This window comes from Mus musculus, chromosome 12 (genome assembly GCF_000001635.26).
Source record: "Mus musculus strain C57BL/6J chromosome 12, GRCm38.p6 C57BL/6J".
Taxonomy (NCBI): Eukaryota; Metazoa; Chordata; class Mammalia; order Rodentia; family Muridae; genus Mus; species Mus musculus.
Window position 1 is genome coordinate 64,968,069 of NC_000078.6, and position 27,659 is coordinate 64,995,727.

The 27,659-nt window shown below is 36.4% G+C and overlaps 1 protein-coding gene across 6 annotated transcripts in view; it reads left to right on the forward strand.

Moving 5' to 3' along the window:
* Nucleotides 1–27,659, forward strand: part of Togaram1 (TOG array regulator of axonemal microtubules 1) — a 56,998-nt gene that overhangs the window by 2,493 nt on the left and 26,846 nt on the right. For 3 of the 6 annotated variants that reach the window (XM_006516020.4, XM_006516023.4, XM_017315119.2), the window contains exons 2-11: nt 2,158–2,187; nt 8,627–8,783; nt 10,101–10,235; nt 12,515–12,811; nt 14,378–14,640; nt 15,260–15,498; nt 18,325–18,422; nt 22,873–23,022; nt 24,477–24,572; nt 27,438–27,613. In XM_006516020.4, coding sequence (XP_006516083.1) covers nt 2,158–2,187; nt 8,627–8,783; nt 10,101–10,235; nt 12,515–12,811; nt 14,378–14,640; nt 15,260–15,498; nt 18,325–18,422; nt 22,873–23,022; nt 24,477–24,572; nt 27,438–27,613 — 1,641 coding nt within the window. The remainder of the gene's footprint in view (nt 1–2,157; nt 2,188–8,626; nt 8,784–10,100; nt 10,236–12,514; nt 12,812–14,377; nt 14,641–15,259; nt 15,499–18,324; nt 18,423–22,872; nt 23,023–24,476; nt 24,573–27,437; nt 27,614–27,659) is intronic. The other 3 variants (XM_006516022.4, NM_001364325.1, NM_177805.3) reach the window with 3 other exon arrangements.

Genomic DNA, 27,659 nt, shown 5'->3' on the forward strand with positions numbered 1-27,659 from the left:
AGTTAAGTTTTTGAATTAAGTGCTGATGTGAACATCCATTATAATAGTATGGGGTAGGTCAGTGCTTTTAATGGTTTCCTTGATTAAACTTGAGGTACAATGAGCTATGGCCAATAAGTGGGTGTCAATTATGGGTTGTAATCATGCCACCTCAGTCATACAGCAAACACTGAATACCCAGAAGGTACCAGATAAAGAACTAAACTGTACTTCCAAGTGGTTTCTGGAGAGGATTATAACCCGGCAATGAATGTGTTAAGTGCTAGGCTAGAAGTACAGAGTGCTGGGGAATACCTGATTCCAGTAGAAAAACAAAAAGCAGAAAAGCCTTCAGGGTTCTGATCCTTGAACTCAGATTCCTGTCCCTGCGAAGCTTTTGTTTTAAAATTTACTAATCTACATGTAAATTCAGAGTACCATTAGTACTGTATACTTCATCTGTATTTCCCAGTTAACATCTTGCCTTATTTTTACTCTGTATTTTATGAACCACTTCATAGTAAATTGCACACATTTTGGATTTCATTCTTTTACATTATAACATACATCGTCTTAAAATAAGTTATTTTATGACTAATAGTAATAAAACGATAGAATACTAGTAATTAAATTGTATATAGCTTTTATTTAGTTTTTTCCATTTGTTCCCAAACTGTGTTTTACATTTATTTTACAGTTATCATCCCCTATCCAATTATAGTTGGTGCCTTTTTATTTAGTATTATGTCTCTACTTGTGTGTGGGACTTGTATGTTTTTTTTTGTTTGTTTGTTTGTTTGTTTGTTTCATGGTAGGCCCCTTTTCCCCTGAAAGTTTGGGGTAATTGTTTTGTAGGATATCTCACATGAATTTATATGATTGTTTCTATTTGAGTAGACTCAGGTTAAAAATAATTAGCAACTATATTACCTCAGTCATGGGTACAGTACAGTGAGGTTGCCCCACCTTGAGTGATACCTCAGTTTAGCATTTGATTAAGTGACAAGATCCATTATAAAGGTATATTTTCCCCTTCACTGTAGATATTGCATTGAGACTACACATACCTCAACAGTGTTTTACTCATTGCTTTTGACAGCCAGTGAATAGTTTTATTTGTATTATTACATTGAGAGCTACAAAATATAATTAAAGACAAAAACATTTCCTCTATATTTGTTACCTAAAATTCTTTTTGATATGTAATCATTATCTCCTGTCTTTAATTTTTGCCATTAAAAAGGTTTTTTTTTTTTAAGATTTAACTTCTATTTATGTGTCTGTAGGTATGACTCTGTGTGTGCATTCGTCTGTGTGTGTGTGTGTGTGTGTGTGTGTGTGTGTGTGTGTGTGTGTATTCATATATGGAGGCTAGAAGAGGGTGTCAACTCTGAATGAGCGAGAGGAGCTACAGGCTTCTGTGATGGGCCTGGTGTAAATACTGAGGACCCAAACTCTGTCCTCTGTAAGAGTCACAGAGTTCTGAACTGCTGAGCTTTCTTTCCAACCCCAGAGTACACTTTTTAAAAATGTATTTATATTTCTAGTTTTTATTGAAAACACATTTTTCCATAAGTATATTCTGATCAATCTCTCTCCCCCAGCTCCTCCCAAATCCTCTTCACCTCCACACCCACCCAATTCCCAGTCTTTCTCCACCAGAAAACCAACAGGCAACTCAAAGGCAAACAACAAACCAGAATAGGATAAAAGAAGCAAACAGGAAAAAACAAAAACGAGCCAAAGAAAAAGCTCAAGAAACACTTGAACACTGAGAAATATGATAAAAACACAAAACCAGAAACCATATTATATAAGCAAAAGCCTGTAAGGGTTAGAAATACACATATATGCTCAGACAAAGCATTTTGGGACAAAAACTTTCTAAAAATACCATTGAGTTCATTTTTGTGTTAGCTATCAAGTTAGGATTTTTAATGCTAAATTGTCCCATATTTGACCAGTGGCTGGCTCCCTGTCACATTTGGCATGATTAGTGTTTGGGTCTTTCCTTAAGATAGAATGCTAAGACTTACCTGATATCTTTATTGTTTCCCACTTGGAATCAGCTGTTCCCACTCTCCACCTAGGATCCTAATATTACCATTATAGCAGAGTAGTATTTCAAAATCAAATTCTGTGTATGTTTTCACTTATTGCTAATTCTTGCCATTGCAGATTGGCCCTTTCAGTGGACAGAACCAAGAGGTATCTTATTGTTTGTTTGTTTGTTTTAATAACTTCTTTTTTTTTTTTTTGGTTTTTTGAGACAGGGTTTCTCTGTATAGCCCTGGCTGTCCTGGAGCTCACTTTGTAGACCAGGCTGGCCTCGAACTCAGAAATCCGCCTGCCTCTGCCTCCCGAGTGCTGGGATTAAAGGCGTGCGCCACCACGCCCGGCCTGTTTTAATAACTTCTTATGAGTATCTTGAATTGAATTGGCAGTGTAAGTTCTCTGATATTTTCTATTACTCTATATTTGGTCTCCCCTCTTTTGTAACGAAAGCCTAACTTCCAATATCATGCACTGTATCCTACCTAACACACAAAAAATTAAGTCCAAAGTATCTAGTAAATAAAAACCAAGATGTCTTCATAACTTTCCTTGCCTTTTGGTTTGGTTTTGGTACCCACCCTCCTACTCCCAAAGACAGGTCTCATTATGTAGCTCTGGTTATCCTGAAACTCATTATGTAGACTGGCCTGACCTCAGACTCACAGTGATTCACCTCCTGAGCACAGGATTAAAGGTGTGTCCCATTATGTCTAGCTGCATAGTTATTTTTGTACTTTGAATTACCACTTAAAGGGTAATTTTAAAGGCTGAAGATGGAGAATGTTACCTAGCATGTACAAGCCGTGGGCTCACCTCCAGCACCACAAACGTGAAATAAAAACAAAAAACTTAACTACCTACAAGAACTTTGAATGAGTTAGTTCTTTTGGCAGGGCAAATACAGATGCTCCTTGTGATAGATTTATACGCTAGTAAACTCACTGTAACTTGAAAATGTCATAAGTCGAAACACATTTACTAAGTCTAGCCTATTGAACATCATAGCTTCACAGCCTAATATACTGTAGAGAAGAGGTTATTTCTGCTCATAACTGGGACTGAGTGCTGCTCAGCAGTGCAAGGAAGGATCAAAATTCAAAATACTGTTTGTACTGAATGCATATTGCCTTGCCATAAGGTAAAAAATGTAAGTCAAGGATTTACAGTGGATAAAGTGCATTTTTGCGTTCAGTGTTTTGCACTAGTACAGAAGCAGATGGGACTGACTTCTGAGTGTCCTCATTGCTCACTTATTCTTCCCTCTCCCAAGGGCTGTATTTAGTGATTTGTTGTGCTGTGTTGAACCCAGGTAAGCACTCTTCTAAGGTGTATCTCCAGTTCCATCTTTTCTGTTTGATTTTTGTACTGTTATATATTATAAACATTCATTCTTTTAAGGAGTGTTATTAAGCCTGCTTGTTCTGCCACTAATCTAAGATGTTTGGTGGCTATATTAAGATTGGTTCTGGCTGGGCATGGTGGCACATGGTTGTAATCCTAGCACATGGGAGGTGGAGGCAAGGCAGTTGAGATGTTAAAGGACATCCTTGGCTACTCAATAAGTGGGAGGCCATCCAGGGCTACATGAAACCCTGTGTCAAAACAATAGTAATAATTATTATAATAAATTATAATAAAAAGATTCTGGTGCTGACCTTAACAACAGGAATCAGAAAATAAGTGCATTTCTGAAATGCCCATGTAGACTAATTTATATATGAAAGCTTCAGTGGTGAAACTGAAATTAACCGCAGAAATCAGGTTGTAAATATGTACCCAGAAATGCCTGTAGAAATATACTGTAAGTTTTATAAAAGGAGAGAGCATGAACAAAATATATACACATTTAAAAACATGCAGCTTTAAAAAAGTGTATTGCGTATTATTAGTTTGTTTTTAGAGCAGCTTTAGGGTAACAGCTACACTAAATAAAAAGTGCAGGTGGTTAACACTTAAACAGCCTGCTCCAGAACTCCCAGCACACCACTGATAGAGCGTATGCTTGTAGTCAGTGAAAGAACAGCAAGAAGAACCAAAGAGTTTCTTCTTTACGTTAGGCTTCACTCCTGCGTTGTTATTCTGTTGGGTTGGCAAGTATATCTGTGTGCACAGGATCCACCATGGTGATAACATAAAGAATAGTTTAGTTGCTATACATAGCCTCTGTGTTATGAATGCTTATCCCTCCTTCCCTGCCCCTTCCCTTGCCAAACACTGCTCCTTTTTTATTTGCACACGTTCGCCTTTTCTGAGTTTCATGGAGTCGCAGTCCTACAGAAAGCATATGCACAGCCTCATAGAATGAGGTAGGAGATCTGCCCTAAGCATGTCCTCTAAAGAGTACAGAAAGTTGACAGCAATTCTTCTCAAATGCCAAATAGATTTCGTTAATGAACATGGTTGTGCCTAATGCTTTCTGTTTTGGAAGGTGATTATAAAATGGATTTGACCTGGTCAAATTATCTTTTTCATCCTAATATTGATATAATTCATGTGGTTTTTTTTTTCTCATTTCTACTGTTAAAAATGTGTCTTCATTTTTAGCCTAACTAAAAGCTTAACAATTTTATTGATCTTTAAAAAAAAAAAAAAAAAAAACAGCATTTAATTTTGTGAAGTGTCTGTTTTGATTTCTTGTTTTCACTGATTTCTGTGCTTTTTTTTTTTTTTACATTTTTCCTCTACTTGCTTTTATTTTAACTTGTTCTTTTCCTTGTTTACATTTTATTTATTTATTGGGGGGAGATGGGAAGCACTTGTGCCATAATACATATATGGAAGTCATAGGACAACTCGAGAGGATTGGTTCTCCTTGTGCCATATGGATTGTGGGATTGAAGTTTGGTCATCAGGTTTGGCTGCAGTGCCTTTACCTGGTGACCCATCTTGCTGGCCCCAAAACTTTAGTTTTTAATAATGGAAACAATTTTGCTATTCCAGAAACATCTTTATCTAGTTTGAAATTTTCTTAAATTTCACTTAGTATTTCTTCTTTGACTTATGTGTAAATTACAAGTATTTTTTTTTAAATTTCCAAGTACTGTTTTTTTTAATTTTTTTGGAGGGGGGGTAGTGTTTTCTCTTCATTGCTGATTTCTAGCTTAATGTCTTTCAGTTTCAGAACAGCTATTGACATATTCTTTTACATTTCTTAATGTGTTTTGTGGCCTTGAGTGTGGTCTCTTTCTATGTGTGTGTGGATGAGCGTATGTTTTCAAGTGTGAGTATGTAAAGACAGAGATTGACATTGAGTGCCTTTCTCTGTATATGTCTGCCTTCTGTTTTGAGGTGTGATTTCTACTGAACTTGGAGCTGGAGTGTTCATCAGCAAGCTCCAGTGGATGCAGGATCTGTAACTCCAGTGTCTGCCCCATCCACTTCACACTGGGGTTACAGATCCTGCATCCACAGGGATCCAGGCCCAGGTCCTCATGCTTGTGCAGCAGGTGCCGTACCTGCTTGCTGTCTTCTTAGCCCAGACTATTCTCTAATACTGATGAATGCGAGCTTGAGAGGAATATCCAATCTGTTGTAGATGAAATTATCTATAGATGATAATTATATCGAGTTCAGGTTGTTGAGTGCAATTGTCCTTTCTGGTTTTCTCCATATGAATCTATCAATTTCTGATGATGATGGAGTCGCCAACTATAGTAGTGGATTCATTTATTTCTCCTTGCTGCTCTGCTGCTATTTCTATCTCATAGTTTGACACTATATTGTTGTTAAAATGATATTTTCTTGGAGTATTGATCTCTTTGTTGAGAGGTACTCCTTTTATGGCTATTAATTTTTTGCTCTCAAGTTCAATTTGTCTGAAATTAATAGCCATACCCAATTTCCTGTTTTTATTTTTTAATTTTATTTGTATAAGTATTTCGCCTTTATGTATGTCTGTGTATAACATATGTACAGTGCTCCTGGGGCCAGAAGAGGGTGTTGCTGGATCCTGTGAGACTGGAATTATAGACTTTTGTGAACTGCAAGGGATATGCTGGGAGTCTAACCATTGTCCTCTGGAAGAGCAACTAGTCAGTGCTCTTAACTGCTGAGCCATCTCTCCCACCCCGTGCCTGCTTTCTTTTTATGTATGCTAGCATGGTATCTCTTTATCTTTTTACTTAATATGTATACATTAATATATTTAAAATTGCTTTCTTGTAGAAAATACATAGTTAGGTTTTGCTTTTTTGTTTTACTCAGACAACTCCTTTAAAATGTTCTTTTGGTGAGTGTGGTATATATATACATATATGGTATAGGCTGTGTGTGTATGTATGTAGGAGGTATCTGTTGTCCGACTGTATCACTGTGCCTCATTTCCTTCAGACAAAGCCTCTCACTGAACCTGAGCTGACTGATAGTCATGAGTCTTCAGAGATTCTCTTGTCTCTGTCTGACAGCACTGAGGCTACAAGCATAAGTTCAGTCATCCTCTGCTTTTCTCCTCTCTCTCTCTCTCTCTCTCTCTCTCTCACTCACTTATGTGTATGTGTTCTGGAGATTTGAACCCAGGACCTCCTGCTTGCACAGCAAATGCTCTTAACTGCTGAGCTATCTCTGTAGCCCATCTTGTGTTGTAATTGGTATAGATTAAACTATTAACACTTAATATGAATTAGTACATATCATATTTTCTATTTGTTGCTTATGTTTATTTCTGTCTTTAACATTTTTAGTCTTTTATAGATTTAATTGAGAATGTTTATGATCCTGTCTTTTCCTTTTCTGTAGCATATCAATTACTCTTTTATTTTTCTATTTGTTTTATAGTTGCCTTAGAGTATGTGTTTACATCTTCACAGACACAATAAATAAAAACATTAATACTACTGTTTTGAGTTGTTAGAGCAATCAAGAATAAGAAAAAAGGGAGCCGAAGAGAAAGTTTAATGCTTAAGAGTACTTGCTACGCTTTCAATTCCCAACACCTACATAGTGACTCACAACCATCTATAATTATAGTTCCAGGGGACCTGACACTCTCTTTTGGCCCTCCTGGGCACCAGACACATACATGGTGCATAGAAATACATACAGGCAACACACACACACTAAATAATTTTTAAAAATTTGTTATATCTCCCTTATTGTTTCTCCAGTGCACTTCTATATGTCTGTCTGTCAGTCTCTTTCTCTCCTTCTCTCGCTCTGCTTTCTCTGTGTGTATGTATTAAGGATTTTTGGCTTTAATTTTCTTTTCATAAGAAGAACTCTTAAAATTTGTTGTAAGGCAAAGTCTTACTAGAAAAATGCCCAATTTCTGCTTGTCTGTGGATGCTTTTTTGTTCTTCACTTTTGTGGTAATTTCCATGGATTCAGAATTCTAGCAAGGCTGATAGCATTTGATTTTTCCTTTCATTTTCTTGGCATTTTATTTCATGTACTTTCTTCTCTCTTCCATGACTTCTGAAGAGTCAGATGTATTTATTTTTTTATTTTGGATTCTGTGTCAATCGAGTGTTTTCTTTTTTCTCTTCTTTGCCTCTAGCATTTTCTTTGTCTTTGATTTTCTTTAAGTGGAAGATGATGTTTCTGTGGTGTTTATGTGCATGCCACAGTTAGCGAGTGGTGGTCAGAGGACAGCTTGTAGGAGTTGATTTCCTGCTTCCTCCGTGTGGGGGTCAGGTCCTCAGACTTGGCGGGGAGTTCCTTGACTTACTGAGCCTTTCTCCAGCCTGTGGTTTGGCTTTATAGCAGTGCTAACCGCAGGGCTGTTGTCACTGTTTGACAGACTTATTAGAGTTTGGAAAGGTAATAAGAGAGAGAGGATGGGTTAAAAAAAGGTTGACATTAATTACAAAGCAAATACAATGTGAAATTTACTGCACAGCGAAGAATAGTTATTGTGTCATCTACTAGTCTATCTGCTAATCTTTTGTTTTAAATTATTCAGTTGGAAGTTAACTGTAATTGGCTTCTTGTTTAATTCCATTTGATACTTAAACTACTACTATATGAACAATTGTGGAAATTGTAATACTGACTTGGAAGAACTTTCATCACTAACAAATTATGCTCTGTTTATGAGGAAGTATCTGGAAACCATCAAGAACTGTGTGTGTGGTGTACTTGGCGTATGTTTGTTTGTTTGTTTGTTTGTTTGTTGCTAGTCAGGCTTCTCATATGCCTGTAAGCACGTTTTATCACTGAGCACCCCTCTAGCCCCTACTTAACTGGTTGTAACCAGAGCCCTGTAGTAACATTCTTTACCTTTGCTTGTAGTGGTTTTAGGTGGGCTCCAGGACATTAGTAATCACTAATGCTTGTCTGTTAGGTTGCTCATTGCCTAATGCTGAAATGACTTAAGTAGTTTCTGCTGATGAGTCAGACATCCTTTCCTTTTGTGTTTTTTCTCCACTCTTACTGCCAGATAAAAGAAAGGTAAAGAAAAGACTTGAAGTCTAGTAAAAGAAGGAAAAAACTAGCATTTCTATCTTGGAAGGAAAAATACTGTTAATGTGTCATGCTGAATGAGTGTTTGCATTACATACTCAATAATTCTGTTCTTTATCTGGGTTTTGTAATTGGTTTTAAATTATTTGTTACCAAGGAGGCTTAGCAAAAATTTGCTAACTTACTCTCTTCTCAGTTTTCAGCTCATGACCTTATCCCGTCTCCAAAATTAAAGCCCTCTCAAGGAATGCCAGCCAGTGATGATTTATGTTTTAGCAAAAAAAGGTCATCAAGAAACTTATTTCAGAGTAGTCGGGACTTTAACTCAGAGTCAGTTCCTACATGTGGTGCTGGTGAGTAAATATTTGAAATAAATGCTATTGAAGACTAGCTAAAAAGCAGACACTTTGACATAATTGTGTCATGAGATCATAGGTCATCTCATTGTAGGCTGTTAGTAATGGAAGGCCAAGGTCACTTAAGACACTAATATTTCTTGAGCATAAGTCTACATGTCGGATATATTTCTTAATGTTCTTAATGTAGCTTTCAAGAAAGGGATAATACTGTGAAAAAGCTTGTATTCTATGTTGGAGGTGGTGGTATACACCTTTAATGCTTAGGAGGAAGGAACAAACAGATCTCTATGAGTTCCAGGCCAGGTTGGCCTACAAAAGAGTTTCAGGCCAGCCAGGACTATAGAGTGAGACCCTCTCTCAAAACCAAAACAAACAGGAAAGCGTCAGTTCTAGTAGAGCAGGGGAGCAAATATTAAATCAATTTAAGACATGATAGATTAGATGGTGATGTGGGAGATTTTATTTAAACTAAGTGATTAACAGGCAGTTATGTTCAGGAGGGGAATGTTTGAAGCAAACTAGATGTGAAGAGTGAAGAGCAAGTGATTTCAGGGCAGAATAACCAAGATGGCTGAATGAAATGAAAGAGGAAAAACTGAAAGGCCTCGCTGTAAGACCTGAGACTGCTAAGTGAACCAGCCCATTCTGAGAAGAATTTTGAGGTAGTGCTGTCACTTGCCATTTCACTGCCATGCATTTTGGATGTTATTTTTAAAGCAGGTGAAAGGAGGCAAAGGGCAAAAGAGGGAGAACTGACTGAGTTCCCTGTCAGAATCCTGGCCAAGGTTTATAGAGGCTTTAACCAGCACAGCAGTGACTGGAGTGAAAATGACTCCCTTCTGATTACACGTCATAGGTAAAGTTGACCTGATTTGCTAGATAGATTCCTCACAGAAAGTAAGAAAAGGGAAGTAAAAAAAGAATCTAAGAACTGCCAGAGAAATTGGAAAGATGTTTAATTGTGTAATTATCATAGAAGGAGGTATTTAGCTGACTATAATGGCATATGGTTTCAATCCCAGCACTCAGGAGGCAGATAAACTCACTATGTAGACCAGACTGGCCTTGAGTTCACAGATCTTCTGCCTCTGCTGTCTCCTGAGTGCTCTTTGAGAAAGGCAGAATTTTTCTTATTTTTGTGTGTTTGGCCTCCTAAGTGAAGCAGGCAAGAAAAGGATGACATTTGCCATTGGAAAATCCTGTAGTCATGAGTTAAAATCCAGAATATAATTTTACTAACATTTATGAAATATGTATTCATAAAATAACCTTTATTTTTACTTTGTTCCTCCTTGCCTTCTTTTTTCAAAGGTAATACTGCAGATCTTCAGACAAATCTTCCCGGGAAATGTGGGCAGCTTGGATTGTCACAGATAGGTTGTAGAACTGGCAGTGTGGGTTCTGACTTACAGTTTTTGGGGACAGCCAATGGCCATCAAGATAAAGGTAAAAGCTCCAGATTTACAAAGCAGCATTATTTATGTTACACTTAGGATGTTATTTATAATGTTACACTAGTGTCATCATGACACTAACTCACACACCAGTTTGTATGATCATAACGAAAGCTTGTTAGAATTTGATGATACTAATATTTTTATAATTATTACTCTAAAATGTTAGACTTCTTAATCTTGATTTAAATATAACTAAACATACGATGAAGGCTATTATGAGTTGAAAGTAACATTAATTAAATAGTACTTTGCACATGCATTTATTTAGTTCTTTGGGGGTTTTTTTGTTTAGTTTTTTTTGAGACAGGGTTTCTCTGTCTAGCCCTGGTTGTCCTGGAACTCACTCTGTAGACCAGGCTGGCCTCAAACTCAGAAATCCACCTGCCTCTGCCTCCCAAGTGCTGGGATTAAAGGCGTGCGCCACCACGACCGGTTTGAATTTTAAAGCTACATGGAATTTATTGTGTCTTCTTAGGAACTATATAATTTCCTGACAGGTCATTTTAGATGAGACAGGATATAAACTGTACATGGTAGCTTATTCCTGTGATCCCAGCACTTGGGACAAGGCAGGAGAATTGCCATGACATAAACATGAAGTCTGGGCCAACTGAGGCTACAGGGTGGTTCTTCTTGGATGACAAGGTCCACGTGGGCAAAGAGGGCAGAGGCTTCAGAAGCCCTGTGAGTATACCTACGAAGAATGACCACACAGGGTCTGGCTAAAAGGATGCAACTTTACTTTGGGTGATTCAGGCTTATAAAGTTTTGGGGAACTGAGGGTAGGAACATTAAGGATGAGCAAAGGTCATTGGCTGAGGAATTAGGGTACTGAAATGCCTCATTACCATGGGAAAGCATTTCAAGAATCTTAGGTGCTAACTAAATGGGTTTTTATCAGGAGTTGATCTTGTAATCTAAGGCTTCTCAGGTAGAGGTGGGTATGGGGGGTTAGACTGCTTCTGACAAGGTGAGAGGAGAAGCCCTGCCAGTCCATATTGAGGCAAGCTTAGAGGTGGACTTTGACCTTAATTAGCAGAGTTTCCCCACAAGACCGTAATTACAAAAGGAAAAAAAATTCATAGAGGAGTAAGAGGATGGCATAAACAGGTAGTAGTAGGATTTGATCTGACACTTGTGGTAGCTTAGTCAGAGACTGTATGCTTAGAGCACACGGGCTCTAGCTTTCACCCAAGAACCATTATTAAAAAAACAAAACAAACAAACAAACAAAACCTGCTGTGCCTGTTTTGCATGCCTTTAATTTCAGATCTAGGAAGGTAGAACTAGAAGTAGGAAGTTCAAGGCCTGCATAGGCTATGTAGTAAGTTTGAAGGCAGCTTCCCAATCAACAAAAACAAAAGATAGGACTGAAGTAATGCAGAAACAAAGACAAGATAATAGAATTAAATCAAACTTACCAATAATTGCCACCAACATAAATAGGAAAAACTTATTATTTGAATTTTAGTGGTGGGACTGGAAAGATGGCTCAGTTGTTAATAATTTGTCTTGTAAGCATGTGGGCCTCAATCTCTAGCACCTGTGTAAATTCCAGGCCCAGGAATGTGCACCTGTAATGCCAGTGTGGGCAAGACAGAGGGTGATTCCTCTGTTTAATACAGTCTGTTGCTGTCAGAGTGCTTCAGCCTAGTCCAAAAATAAAGTGGAGAGCAGTTAAGGACCACAGCTGACATAAACTTCTGTCCTCCACATGCATATGCATGGACTACATACATAAAGAAATGCAATCGGATGATTTTCTTCCTCTGAAATGCTGCTTTAAGTGTGTGTGTCAGGGTGAGGGGAGTGCTGTTAATGGGTGGGATACAGCTCCATGGTAGATAATTTTCTTAAAATGTAAAAGACTGTAAACATGGGAAAGGTACAATAGACATATGCTCAAAGAATAAATACGTTGATATGGAAATATGTCCACCAAAATTAAAATAAGAACAAAGATTCACTAAAAATATTCTTTTTATATATGTATTTGACATAAATGCATATATATGCTTATATATATACAATTTTAGAAAATTACAAGAAGAAAATAACTACTAATGTAGTAGAAAATTTCAGAAGGATAAGAGCTTTGTATTTGAAGATATGAAGTATTTTTCTCAAAATTAATTAACTTGTGTCCTGGCACCATACAAAAACAGAAATGCTATATGGGAGATCTAAATGTGGAAGAGGAAAAGCCTTTGCACTCTGAGACAATGGATGTGTGTATGTAAATAACATACTGTCTTTGTTTTGTTACAGTATATGCTAGCATTGATTTTGGCAGTAAGACACAGCAAACATTTGGTAGTCAATCAGAACGAACTTCTTCATACTCTGGTTCAAATGCAAGTCCAGGATCCTTCATCCTTCCATCCTATCCTCTCGCATCACCTCGAACTAGTCCAAAGCACACATCTCCTCTTTCTGTAGCACCAAAGAAGTCGCAAGATAATTCCATTAGTTTCTCAAATTCTTGGCCTCTTAAGAGCTTCGAAGGACTGTCAAAGCCAAGTCCACAGAAAAAGCTTGCCAACCAGAAATCATCTGACCCTACAGGTAAGAACGATGGTGAAGATCAGTGTTTTATTTAAGTTTATTTATGTTTGAATTAATGCTTTGAAGTTAATATATAACATTATTAAATTTTAAAACCTAGCTAATTATGTCTTTTCCTCTGGCCTGCAAATATTTAGGAAAGTACATAATAATATACTTAATAGAGCAAAGAAACAGTAAAAAATTGCTTTGAAATGGCCATTTCTTTACTTACATTGCCACTTTAAGATACTTTTTTTAGAACTGGGAAAGAGAGCTAGAGAGATGGCTCAGTGGTTAAGAGCATTGACTGCTCTTCTAGAGGTCCGAGTTCAATATTCACCAACCACATTGTGGCTCACAACCATCTGTAATGGGATTTGATGCTCTCTTCTGGTGTGTCTGAAGACAGCAACAATGTACTCATACACATAAAATAAATAAATAAATAAATCTTTTTTTTTTTTTTTAAGTTAAAAAAAAGAAGACCTGGGAAAGAGACAGTTCTTTATAGTGTAAAGGAACATGTTGCAAGGGCCTACTAGCAAGTCTTTAGCATTGAAAATATAAAAATCCTTCATATTTTGCTATGATTGATACCTTTTTATGTGGTTGACATTCATTGCTTAAAAAAAAGATTGTAACAAATTTTCTCTTGTTACTAAAATATTCTCTCTTAATATCTTAAACCTTGCTGAGCATGGTGACACATGCCTTAATTCCAGCATTTGGAAGGTAGAGGCACGCAGATCCCTATGAGTTTCAGGCCAGCCTGGTCTACAAAGTAAGTCCAGAACAGCTAGGCTTCTGCTCCACAGAGAAACCCTGTCTTGAAAACACATAAACAAACCAACTAATAATAATAATATCTTACACCCTAGTCATGACATTAGCATGTAAATTAATTCAGACAAATCCAGTTTAAAGGATTTAAGGGCATTCCCTATATCCTACATGCTTTTCTATCCTCAGCCTCTGAGGTAAGATTTACTGCTTTTAAGTTACTCACAAACCTAGAGTTCACTTTATAACTATAAGCTTTTCTACTCAGCCTGTTATGTCACAATATTCTCTTCACACTGACCCTTCATACCTTTCTATTAATTTGTTTGTTCTGCTTATGAGATCAAATACCATATTAAAAATTAGGATTTTGGTCTGTTGGTATAACATAGTAGTAGAGCTCTTGCTCTTAGTATATATGAAGTGTTGAGTTTGATCCCTAAAAATCTTAATCCCTAAAAACCTTGTGTGTGTTTGTTAGTTTGTTCTTCCCAGTTCCCAATGCTGCTTAACATATACCAGCCACCGAAATACTGTTTGTATAACGAAATGAGACCAAATGTGCCAAATGTTAGTTATGATAACTCCAGATGTAGCTTAATATATAGTGTTTTATATAATATGAAGGATTTCATGTATTTATTGTTTGTTGAATAGCAATACTTTTATTTCATCGTATTTTATATTATAGTCTCTAATATAATATACTCTTTAATTTAAAATTACTGTATTCTAAATACTTATGACTCAAATATACTTCCTATGAAAATAAGAGAAAATAAAATATATATGTTTTTAATGCAGGAGAAAATTTTCAAGAAAAAACTACTGCAGTTCAACTTACACCTGCCTTGGTGCGATCACCTTCTTCCCGAAGAGGCCTAAATGGGACCAAACCTGTTCCTCCCATACCAAGGGGGATAAACCTCTTGCCTGATAAAGCTGACTTAAGCACAATGGGACACATGAAGAAACAGCCTGATGATATTTGGAAAAGTGAAAAAGATAATCTTACAATTGATCTTTCAGAATTGAATTTCAGAGATAAAGATTTGGATCAGGAAGAGGTGAGAACTAAATATCATTTTTAAGTCATTAAAAAACCCTTTCATATTTTGTAATATAGACAGCTTATAAGAGGAAGCATGGTACTTTTCAATACCATAACAGTTTTTCTTCATTATGAAAATAATTTCTGTTGGGGGCTGGTAGTATAACTCACTTGTAGCTCACTTTAGAAGTTCCATACGTTGATCCATTACTTTGACGTTAGCCCTTGCAGGTTTCATGTAAATGTCCCATTCTGTGACAGGGCTTGCTCCTCGTACCCTCTCTAGAATGTGGAAGGAGCTGTAGTAGCTGATTAGCTTCTTTCACTTATAGTCTGTGACTTCATGGTTAATAATAGTGGAAGGAACACTGTCTTCACAGCACTTCAAAGCCTTGTAGGTTGTTTATTAACCCAAGCAATGGAATACTATTTTTCTTTTGTGCATATAACATCATCTATCTTGTTTGTACTAGATGGAGAGTTGGCTAATTGATGAAGTTCAAAAATCTAAGGCCAGATCTTATATATATATATATATACATATATGTATATGTATATATATATATATATGTATGTATGTATGTATGTATGTATAAGAATTGATCCCATGGGTTGTTTCTTTTTCTTTTTCCTAGATGCACAGCTCTCTTAGGTCCCTTCGAAATAGTGCAGCTAAGAAAAGAGCCAAACTCAGTGGCAGCAGCAGCACCTCTGATGTTGACAGTCCCGACTCTGCCATGAAGCTTGAGCTGACCATTGACTCCCCGTCCCGAGCTTCCTCTCCAAACATCAGCTCTTACAGTGAAAGTGGAGTGTATAGCCAAGAATCGTTGACCTCTTCTCTTTCTACAACGCCTCAGGGGAAGAGAATAATGTACTTTATTTTCTGACATGTTGATATTCACCTATAATTTGTGATCTAGACCGCTAACATTCTATCTAGAAAAGAAGTAAAGCCATTTAATTTTTAGTTCTTAAAATGTTTTAAAATGCTGGATGTGGTGGCATATTCCTTTAATCCTAGTACTGGGGAGGCAGAGGCAAATAGAGCTTGAGTTAGCCTGGTCTATATAACAAGCTCCAGGCTAGCTAGGGCTATATAGACCACATTTCAGACAAAACAAACAGTTTAAAAGCTTTAAACAGTTTAATACCTTTAAAACACAATGTGGAGTTTTACCAGCGGCACCTTACTTACCTGTAGTGGAGTAGAAATAGAAAGAGAGTGTGACCTTGTATCAAATGCTTTAGTTGCTTCCCTAAGATTTATTCTAACATTCTTTATCCCTTAGCTCTTTTCTGGATCATTTGCTTTCTTGCCAGTTGACTTTTATAGGTCAGCACAAGTTCACTCTAGTTAAGGGCAGGCCCAGCTGTTGCCCCACTATTTTTTATATGTTATTTTCATTATCTTACAAATTTGGAATTCCATGCTTGTAGATCATTCAGCCCAGTGAGGATTTGACCTGCCTACATTAACAGCTCTGAGATTCAGGTCCTGGCTACCTTATACCTGCTTTCCCAGAAAACCTCTTCTCTGAAAAAGTGACCTCACCTTGGATTCTGGGAATTTCTGTGACTTCATAGTCTCAGAATACTTCATTTGAAATAATTCTCCCTTTATTTAGGACTGGACTGAAAGTCAATAGTAGAAATGCCATGATGTGGGTAGATAGATGTATATTTGAATAGTTTTTCTGAGTGGTGGCATAATTTGATACTCCTATTGGTAATATGGAAGTTATTACTGTTGCTCATTCTTACTAAAATTTGATGTCTTTTGTTTTCTTTTGGCTTTATTTGTTAATATACAGCTATCACAAGTAAATTTATCACATTTAAAATTATCTTCAATTTGATTTAGCTCTCTCAAGTGGAAGTAGAGGCTGCCTAAATATCAGCAATAATAGAATTTAGAAGAATTTTTATGTTTCATTTTAGAAATTTGTCTTATCCTATGGTTTTCTCTTTCACATTTTAACTTAAATCATAACTTATACTCAGAAACCTTTTATTCTTGGAAATTCCTTCACTGTTCCTACTTAGATAGAATATTGGGATATATTTACATAGTGGATCTAGAATATTAACAAAGTAACAATTTACAATGAGCATTAAACATGTAGTAATTTTTAGATCTTTTTGACTTAATGTCCTTCATTGATCCTGTAAAAAGATGAAATTTTGTGTTGTATCTCCTACAGTTGCAACATAATGTTAAAAATTTCAAACCAATTGCGAAGAGAAGTTCATTTTATATTTGCAACATTTAGAATTATGTCTCAGTTATTTTCTTAAGTATTGAGCTCTTATAGATGAAATTGACCTCGTTACCTTTAAAGAACTTCTGATTTCTACACTTTGAGTTTCACAGCTTTGGAATACATTCATTTGGGGGAATGTGGATGATCCTGGGAATAGACAGGGCCTTACATCTGCTAGACAACAAGCATGGAATCCTGACTCCCTCTGCAGCCCTTTTATGTTTTGAGGGTGTTTTGTTTTGTCTTGTTTTGTTTTTGTTTGTTTGAATGGTTTTACCAAGCTGTCCAGGCTGCTATGTAGTCTAGGATGGCTTTCCTCTTGGAATTCTCCTGCCTCAGCTTCCTGTGTATAGGATAATTATTCTTAAACAACTTGTGTCTTGCCTCAAGAATCGTGAGCAAAGAACATCACTATCTCCTGAGACAAGTCATCTCTCAGTAAGGTGAAAGAGAAACAGTGCTGAAAACCATACTTTTAAAATGAAGATTTTTCTTTCATCCAACTAAAATATACTTAATATGATTTTACATTTCTGGTAGTCTAGAGAAGTGGCTCTTTCAAAAGCTTCAAAACAAACCATCGAGATGGCTCTCAGAATCAAGGTGCTTAACACCAAGCCTAATGACCCAATTTTGAGCCCCAGGACCCACATGGTAGAAGGAAAGAAACAGTTTTTGACCACCACATGCACACTGTTGCACACATGTACTCATACATATACAAATACATTTGTGGACACAAAATAAATATTAAAAATTTTTTTTACTTAATTTGATTTCTTAATCGGACCAATGGAAAATATACATGGTAACTAGTTAGTAAATGGTGTTGCTTTGTGAAATGTCTGTCACTCATTGTATTATAACATTTACTAGGTTTCTTTGCATTCCAGATTTAATATTATTTAATGATGAAGGTTTGTGAAAGCAAGGCATGGGGGCCTTTATAATATATAAATGGTAGAGCAGAGAAAATTTTTTAGAAAATGGTATTTGCAAAACTCAGTTTCTGCTATTGTTTGTAATACAGTCCAGTCTCTTATTTCTCTCTACATAATGGCAGATTACATGTATATAGTAATTGAGAAGATAATTTAGATAATTTAGTTCCCTTATGGTTCAGGCAGTCAAAAGTACTTAGCATGGCCATATACAAGTTTAATCTCATCACTTGAGAAACAGAAGCAAATGGATCTCTTCGAGTCTTAATAGTGAATTGAAGGGCAGCCAAGACTACATAGTGAGACTTAGTCTCAAAGTCAAACAAAATGACCCCACACAAACAACAACAAATATGCTTAGCCATATTTTTTCCTTCTTGTTTTCATATTTACCTAGAATGCTAATGAGTTAAGGAAAAGAATATACAATAAGTGATATGAGTGTTCCACAGTTCTGAATTGTAAATGTTTATTGAAATTACTTTGTTTCATTAGGTCAGACATATTTCCAACATTTGGATCAAAACCTTGCTCAACAAGGCTTTCTTCTGCAAAGAAAACCTCCCATGCTGCTGAACAGAGTCCCAGTGCAGGTATCCTGTGTTTTGTGAATATGCTTTATAAAGAATATGATTGTCGCTACACAGAGAAACCCTGTCTGGAAAAACAAAACAACAACAAAAGAGAATGTGATTGGTTTGTAATACAAAAAAGATAGCAAATACATCTTAGATTTAGGTTTTTGTTCTTAACAATTTGTAACTAATCATAACTCATTAAAAAACCACGCTAATGAGAATAACATGGCTTTGACTGGGAAAAAAATATTTCCTTGACTCAGTCATTGGTGTTGATGTGCCAGATTCCTCCATTTGATCTTTTGTTTAGTCGGTATGCATTGAGACCAGACTGTCAGCATTTCAAGAGCTCCCTTTGTAATTCTAATATGTAGCAATTTGAGAACACCAAGGTTCAAAAAATAAATTCATCTAGTTACTACTAGCTGATACTAGTTAACTATTATTTCTTAACATGTACATGAACTAATAATAATAAATATATTTGTATGCCTGTGTTAGAGTTTTCTGACCCAGAGATTATCACATCTCAGGAAATAGTTCTCAGGAAATACATTTAGAAATTAGTAATCATTTTGAAAAATATTTACACTATAGTCTGTTAAAAGTTGAACCTGGATATGACTTTTCTTGATGATTAGTAAAACTATATTACTAATATAGTTTCGAATCGTGGTTAAATTACACCAAACTGGGCTATATTTTTATATGACTTCAATGTAAAAACTCCTAACATTTCTAGAGTTAATTTACATTATATTTACCCATATATGAGTATTTATAAGATAATTAACTTTCTGTTTTTAGTTGTATCATTTTTAATCCCATCACCACAGCTTGCTTTCACAGTTCCTTATTTCTTACCTGGTTAGCCTGCTCAGCTGCACAGTTTCAGTCTGTTTCACTCATAATCCATTTCCCATTGTAAGCTGACTATATTGGCCATTTTTCAACAGTCTGGCTCCTGCTGACCTTTCCCAGTTCATTTTATCCTTTTTCCTTTCTTTTTATCAGCCCACTCGACTCAGTGGTTTAGATCAGTTGACTCAGCACAGTTAGTCCACTTTCTATCCTTCAGCATTTGCTCAGACTCGTGTGGATGAGATGTATACCCATCCTGCCCTCTGGCTCCGGTACTTTCTCTATCACAGACAGCATTGATAACTAACCTTTTTTGGATACTATTATATGTTTTATAATGTTTTGTTGCAGATAAGATTTTTGCATATGTATTTGGTCTCTTGTGTGGCCGTGTACATACGAGGCAAGTCCTCTTCCACTGAGCCACACACTCATGCTAACTGCAATTATATTTTTTCTTTGAATCTCAAATTCTTTTTAGTATTATTAATTATTTTCAAGTAGTCTCTATGTAATGCTGACTAGAACTGGCAGTACCTCTCACTTAGCCTCCTTAATGCTGAGGTTACAAGCATGTGCCACTGAGTCCAGGTAACTCTCAGAGTTTTGGTTTCCAGTGATTGTTTTCCTCAGTTATCTGCCAAGTGCCTATCCTAATCTTGAATACTTGACTTAAATGAGTGCTTGGCTTTCTAGCTTGCAAAAGCTAATAGTTAACATTGAGATATAGACTCAACATACAGAGTCATTATTTACTAGCTTTAGTGTATTAAAGACCACTACAATTCCAAATTAATATATAGTAATAGTTACACCATGAACAAATTACACTTTGAAACTTTGTTTCTCAATCTGATAATAAAGAGCTGGAGAAGAGTAATGGAGCCTTAAGTATATAGCACATAAAAAGTACCTGACGGGCTTCCACTAGTATATATCACTACAGGGAGAGACGTAAAGACAGCCTTAAACAAATCCTTTAATCCTTTTTAATTCTGAGCATCCTAACATTATTTAGAATTTTAAATACATTTGTATAGGGTTGAAGAGGCAGCTGATTCCTAGATTGAATTTAACTGTAACAGGAACTCTAAGTTTACTTTAGGATTGGAAAAAATAACTGACTTAAAGCCTGGTTTTGAGTTCCTTTCTGCTGCTACTTTTGTGAACTTAGGCAGAATTTATATCAGTCAGCGATTGATTATAATCGTACCTACCTCTATGTATAATAGATTGCATTTTCCAGAATTAATAAATATTTGATAATTTCCATACATACTTAATCTTTGCATGGGAATAGATTCTGAGGCCACATCTCATACCTAGTGAACTCCTGATTATAATAAGAAATCAGTACTCTTATCAAATCTTGGTGATTTCTAGTGACAAACTTAAGAACATCTGTTATTACTGGGTTTAGTGTAAGATATCCTTGATAAACTTAACAGTCTGTCAAACTATTAAATACCTAATGTTTAGAATCATTTTCATTTGAGTTTGCTTTGTTAGTGATTGAGTTTGTTTGTAAGTGATTCCTGCAAAAGTACTTTTGTTTATTGTAAAACATGAAAAAATACTGATCAGAATAGACATTGTGTGAAGTGGTATAAAGATGATAAAGACAGCATGCCTTGACTGCAGTGTTTCCAGGGACTGTTTCCGTGTATGCTTGTATCTTTTACTGTAAATAATACTGAACTCCCTAAATGACTTTCCAATACCTTCAGTGCCAAACATTAGTAGAAACATTTCTACCGAAATCCAGTATATTCTACTAATGTCTAATACCTAGATTAACTATTAAAACTAAGAATTTAAAAATTCAGTTCCTTCTGGAAGGCCATTATCATTTAAAATGAGGTTTTTGTTTTAGTTTTTTGAAAGAAGTCTCATGTAGCCAGGTGGTCTTGACTTGCTGTGTGGCCTTGAACATCTGATCCTGCTGGCTTTACCTCACAAGTTCTGGGATAACTGACATGTGCTGCTATTGCTAAGCCAGTCTTATGTGGTACTGGAGATCTAATCTAGGGCCATGTTAGTGTAAGCAGATTTTTGTAAACTTAGCTGAAACCCTTTATTTCCTGTTCTTCCTAGCTCAGCTTTCAAGAGCCAGCACTTTTCCAGTTATTTTGTTTTCATTAAAGTATTATATTACTTACAATTTATTTTTACTCTATGTGTACCGTGTTTTGCCTGTACATAGGTCTGTGTGAATACGTCAGATCCCCTGGAACTAGAGTTATAAACAATTGTCAGCTGCCATGTGGTTGCTGGGAATTGAACCTGGGTATTTTAGAAGACCATTAAGTGCTCTTAACTGTTGAGGCATCTCTTCAGCCTCAAGTATTGCATTATCTTAAAATGAAGTATATTATTGCTTACTGTTTTATATTGGAGTTATGTATTAAAGTTGGCAGGGATGCAAAAATACTGAATAGGAATTTTTACTTAGTAAATATTTTGAAGTTCCAGTAGTGGTAGAGTATAGATGATTTAAACAGGAAAATGGTTAACAAGTAGTACATTCTTGTTAACAAGTAGTACATACTTGTTAAAGGGTCATAAACAACACTAGTATATTTTAGAGATATAATATTGTTTGAGTATTTGCAATATGCTAGGTAGTATATTAAGTTCTTTATGTGTATTTGCCCTCACACCCCAATCCCAGGGAGAGGGGATATATAAAACAAGGCCTCATTGTATACACCAGGCTAGCCTTAACCTTTTTGTATGTAGCCCATACTGGCCTCAAATTCACAGTGTTTCTCCTGTTTCACCATCCCAGGCTTTAGAGCTTTTAAGCACATGCCACTATGTCTAGCATTCAATTTCCTGCATTTAACTCATGTGACAGTTCTGGGAAAGGTTTTACTCTCCTTCTCATTTTACACACATGAAATGGCTTAGCAGGATCTCTCAGCAGTTAAGCTGCAGGGCAGAAATCTAGTCTGCTAAGCATGATTCCAGGTGCAGAGTTCTTAATTATGCAAAATGTCTGCATCATTAGCCAGACCAGTGTACACTCATCACATGGGAGCACAAGAGAAAGGCGTAAAGAACATAGGCCCCTTTATGCCTCTCTTGAAACCTTTGGATTTTTTTTCTTTTTTCTTTCTACCTTTCTTTCTCTCTTTCTTTCTTTCTTTCTTTCTTTCTTTCTTTCTTTCTTAATAATTAGCCATTGCTATAACATTTGAACATTTTTCTTTTTTGTGAAAATTTAAGGATTTTATTTATTAATTTAATCAGTTAAGTTCTTAATTCATTTTTGTAGCCCTAGTTGTCATTGAACATTTTATGTAGCCTAGGATAACCTCAGACTTGTGATCCTCTTATCTCTAGTTCTTGGTTGCTAGGATTACAAGCATGCACCACTACATCATTTAACATACAATTATTTAACTAACTTTCAAACATTATATTTTTTATTTCACTGAAAATTACTTGGCTTAAAATATAGTAAAACTTTAAAAATTACTAACATAATTTCTAATATTGCTGATCTTTTAAAAAAGTATTTAACAAAATCGATTTAGAGGAAAGATATTACCTATTGTAAATATTACCACATTATTTAAATAAATATTATTTTATTTTATAGGGATAACAACACCCAGTGTAAGCATAATTGGCCAACGTATGAACTATGGGTTTGGATGTGGTGATTTTGAAGATGATAGGTCACATGACATTTCACCTAGTGCTTTAAAAATACAAAATAAGGAACACCCAAGGCAAAAGTATACAAAAGGTTTGTAAATTTCATGACAAATTAATTTTTAATATTCAATATATCTAAGTCAGAATCTTCTCTAAGCATACCAAGAAAAAATAATTCTAAGAATTCTTAACTTTAAGGTTTTTAACTTACCATTCTGCTGATAGGTTATTTCTTAAATAACTCTTTAGGTTTATGGTCTATGCTCTTGTCTAAAGGAGCCAATTCAAAGGAGTAAACATTAGTTAAAACTAGGAATCCATACTGAGATTTACCCCAAGAACATGTACAGCCACATACATACCAACAGCTTTCTTTTCTAAGACATTTCAGCCAGGTGTGGTGGGCCTTTAATCCCAGCACTTGGGAGGCAGAGGCAGGTGGATTTCTGAGTTCGAGGCCAGCCTGGTCTACAGAGCGAGTTCCAGGACAGCCAGGCTATACAGAGAAACCCTGTCTTGAAAAACCAAAAAAAAAAAAAAAAATGTCATCACTCAGATATAGTAAGAAAACCATGTAAGTTGTTTGTGTAGGTGGCAACCGTGGGCCCAAGATGTGGCAGCAGGAAAGTTCCTTCCTTCTGCTAGCTAGAACTTCTCTATTGTCACTAGCCACTGTAACTGTTATATTTTTAAACTGCAATAGTGATCAGTACTGTGGATGGGTGCTTTGTCCATTTCCTAAATTCTTCTATGCTAGCTGCACTTAAAGCAATTTCTTTAGTCAGGTGGTAGTTCCTTCTTGGAGTCTCAGTCTTTGAGAGCTTGTGACTAGAGGGTTGCCATGAGTTTAAGGCCAACCTGGTGTATATTGTGAGTTTCAATAAGTAAAGAGCTGCCTTTTGGGAGGTGGGGGGGCATGTGACAACTGTGGAGCAGATAAGATGACCATTTTAGCTAGACATAGTGGTGCATACTTGCAGTCTCAAGACTCAGGAGGTAGAGGCAAGATGTTTTTGCATTTGAGGCTACTCTGGGCTACATAGCAAGACTCTGCCTCAAAAATGACACAAAGGAAAAGGGGGGGGGGCTTAATTTTTTTCTGATCTGAAATAACAGCTGGTCAAGGATGATAGGCTGTGTATTTACCTGTAGTAAACTGGGCAAGTAAACCAATTCGAGCAGCCTAGAAGAGTGCGGTTTTCTTGAGATTGGCCTCATCTCTGTATGGTATGCACGGGTTCCTCCATTTTCATTGCTTAGCTCTCTGATGATCAGTGCACAACTGTACGATTATACGCTTCTCTCATCCTCAACCCTGGCCTGTAGAGAGTCCGTAAGGGACGGGACGGGAGGCTTCATTGCTGTCGTTCTCTGTGGGAGCTAATGTCTAGTGGGCATTCTGACTTTACATACTTACTGACTTCAGTCATCTATTTTTTTTTATAAAATACATTTTCAATTTTAAAGGCCTCATAACCTAAAATAGTCTATAATGTTTTTAAATGTGTTTGTTACTCTCTCCTTTCTTCTTCCTTTTTGTTTTAGGATTTACTAGGTCATCAAATTTACAGCAGATTTCCAGTTTTGACTTCACATCTACAAACACCTTATCAGAAGACTCAGTAGTAATTGTTGGAAAAGGTATTTAAAAGTTATCTAGCCTATCAATTTATGCATTCTTTACACATAAGCAAATCTTGTCGATATTAATTTAAATAATTAAAAATGAATGCTTAAATTCTTATTTCTGTCCTTGAGTGAAATTATGGGTCGTTCATATCAGTAACTTTCAAAAAGTAGTTGGACAGTTTTAAGGTAACTATGATAATTTTATTATGATTTAAAGTCTAAATCGCAGTCTTTATCTTTAATAATATAATTTAATATAAAATGTATTATTTCTAGTAAATCAAAATGAACCCATGTTATATATTTTAAAGATGTAAGACAACCTTGAAGTAGGATAATTACTTTAAGTACCTTTAAATTTTCTTTTTTTTAAATAAATGCTGCCTTTTTTATTTTCCCATGACTGTAACCAGATACCTTACAAAAAGCAACTTGAGAGACAAGGACTTTAACTTAGCCCATAATGTCAGGGAATAGAGTACATTGTGGTGGGAAAGTCATAATGGCAGCAATGTAGCTGGTCACACTCCATTTGCAGTAAGGAGCAGAGAGATAAATGTTCATGTTCAGCTTAGTTCCTGCTTGCTGTTCAGTGTAGGACCCCAGCCTACTCATCTTTAAGGTGCACCATCCCTCAGTCAGCTTATCTGAAAATGTCCTCATTGACTAACCCAGAAGTGTGTTTCTAAGATGATTCTAGTTTCAGTCAAGTAGATTTATTATCACACGTCTACACCCCTTGTCAGTATGATGTTCAAACGCATCACTTTGAATCATAACATTCCATCTTTGGCCCCACAGGGTCACAGTCATCTCATGATACAAATGTATTTATTCCAACTTCAAAACTTCTCATAGTCCCACCATTAAAGAGTCCAAATTTCTTGAGACTGAAGGCAGTCTTACAGCATGAACCCCAATAAGATAAAATAAATTTTAAAATAAAGTAAAACCAAGTTGCATACTTCAGTATACAATGACACAAAATAAGCATGCCCATTTCAAAAAGGAGGAATAAAGCCAAGGTAATATCAGACCAGAGCAAGATAGAAACTCAACAGAACTGTTGCCAAATCCTATAGCCATGTGTGCCTTGTGATCACAATTTCCGGTCTGTTGGCTTTGCGTGTCCCTGGTCTTCCAGCTCTACCATCTGCAGCACATTGCCCTCTTCTTTAGCTGGCTCTTCTATATGCATGAAGCTTCCCTCAAAAATATTCCATGGTCCTGGTATCTTTACCTACTGAGGTCTACGTTACAAATTAGGCTTCATAGCTTATCTATCCTACGGTATCTGTTGCTGTGGTAACACTGATTTAGGAAAAGAAAGGGTTTATGTGGCTTACTGTTTATAGTCCATGTGGAAGGGAAGCCAAGGCTGGAAGGACCTCAAGGAGGAACCTAGAGTCAAAAACTGAAGCAGGGGCCATGGAAGATACAATCCCATGATGGTAGGGGGGCATGGCATCAGGTGACAGGCATGGTGGTAGGAGCAGGAAGCAGAGGGCAAACCAGAGGTAGGGCAAGACTATGAACTCTCAAAGCTGGCCCTCCCAGTGGCATACTTCTCCAGCAAGGCCACACCTTCAAATAATATCAACATCTGGGGACCACGTGTTCAAAGGCCTGAGACTGTTGTGGACACAGTTTTATTCAGTAGCCTCTCAAGGTCCACCTTGAACCAGCATAGAACCTATTCCTGTCATACATTGCCTGGACTCAAGAATTTTCTGGAACCTTGACGTAAATTTTTACGGCCATATAACTCTTAGTTTTTGTCTGTATAAAAATAAAAATATAAAGTTACACTGCCAAGTTCTGCTGCCAGCTTGGGCTGTAATATCCGTAGGCAGTGCTTCGCACGTCTGTCGTGTGTGCAGTCAGAAAGCAGAGTAAGGTGAATGCTGGTGCTAGTGCTCCTTTGTTTCTGAACTGAAAAGCTAAGATGTGGGCAGATACACAACAAAGGATGCATCTTTTTGTTTAGTATTATGAAATAGAATTTGTTGGAAATACTTAATTTGATAATCTCATTTAAGACTCTCCTCAAATTATCTTTAGACTATTCCTGAAAATTTATTGTCCATAATTTCAATTTTTGTTGTGTCTTTGTCAGTATTCTGTTCCTCTGAATAGACATAATGACCAGAGCAACTTTTTATAAAGACAAACACTTAATTGGGGCTGGCTTATAGTTTCAGAGGTTTAGTCCATTATCATGTGGTGGGAAGCTTGGCAGCATGCAGGACAGACACTGTGCTAAAGAAATAGCTGAGAGTTCTACATCTTGATCCACAGGCAGCAGGAAGAGAAAGACTCGGGGCTTGGTATGGACCTTTGACACCTCAATGCAGCACACTCTCAGGGACACACTTCCTCAAAAAAAGCCATAGTTCCATCTTTTCAAACTGCACCCCTCCCTAGTGACCAAGGATTAAAATTTATAAGCCTTTGGGGGTCATTTTTACTCAAACTGCTATACCTTAGACATAGGCTTGTTGGGGTTTTGGGTTTTTTTTTTTTTTTTTTGGTTAAACTTTCCATAAAACTTTATCTACTTCAAAATTTATGCTTTTCTTTCTTCTTTGTGTATCTAAACAAATCCCAGTTCAAAGTCTTGCATGTAGAAGTCATCTTAAATGTATAGTTCATAGCAGTCTTCCTATGAGTCTTCCCATGAACCGCACTTAAATATGTGATTTTCACTTACACTTTCAGAAACCACTATCTTCTTGTCTGATTAGGATATTTGTTTGTTTATTTCATGATTAGTTAACATGTGTTTGACAGTGCATTGTTTTTCTTAGATAAAAATACGTGATATTAAAATTGGTTATCTAGAGTGCCATTACGTAACCAATAACTGTTTGATTGCAGGTGTATTTGGAAATCCAAATTCAGCACCAACAACTTGCAGCCAGCCAGTAATATCCTCTGTGGAAAGTGAGGACACGTTTCCAGTGAAACCAAGCATTGAACCGCCATCAGGGGTTTATGGAAGAGCAGTCCAGCATAATGCTCCACTATATCCTGAGGTTGAAAATGACAAAGATGTAAGGTTATCTATTAATCTTTAGCTATAATATCTCAAATTGTATT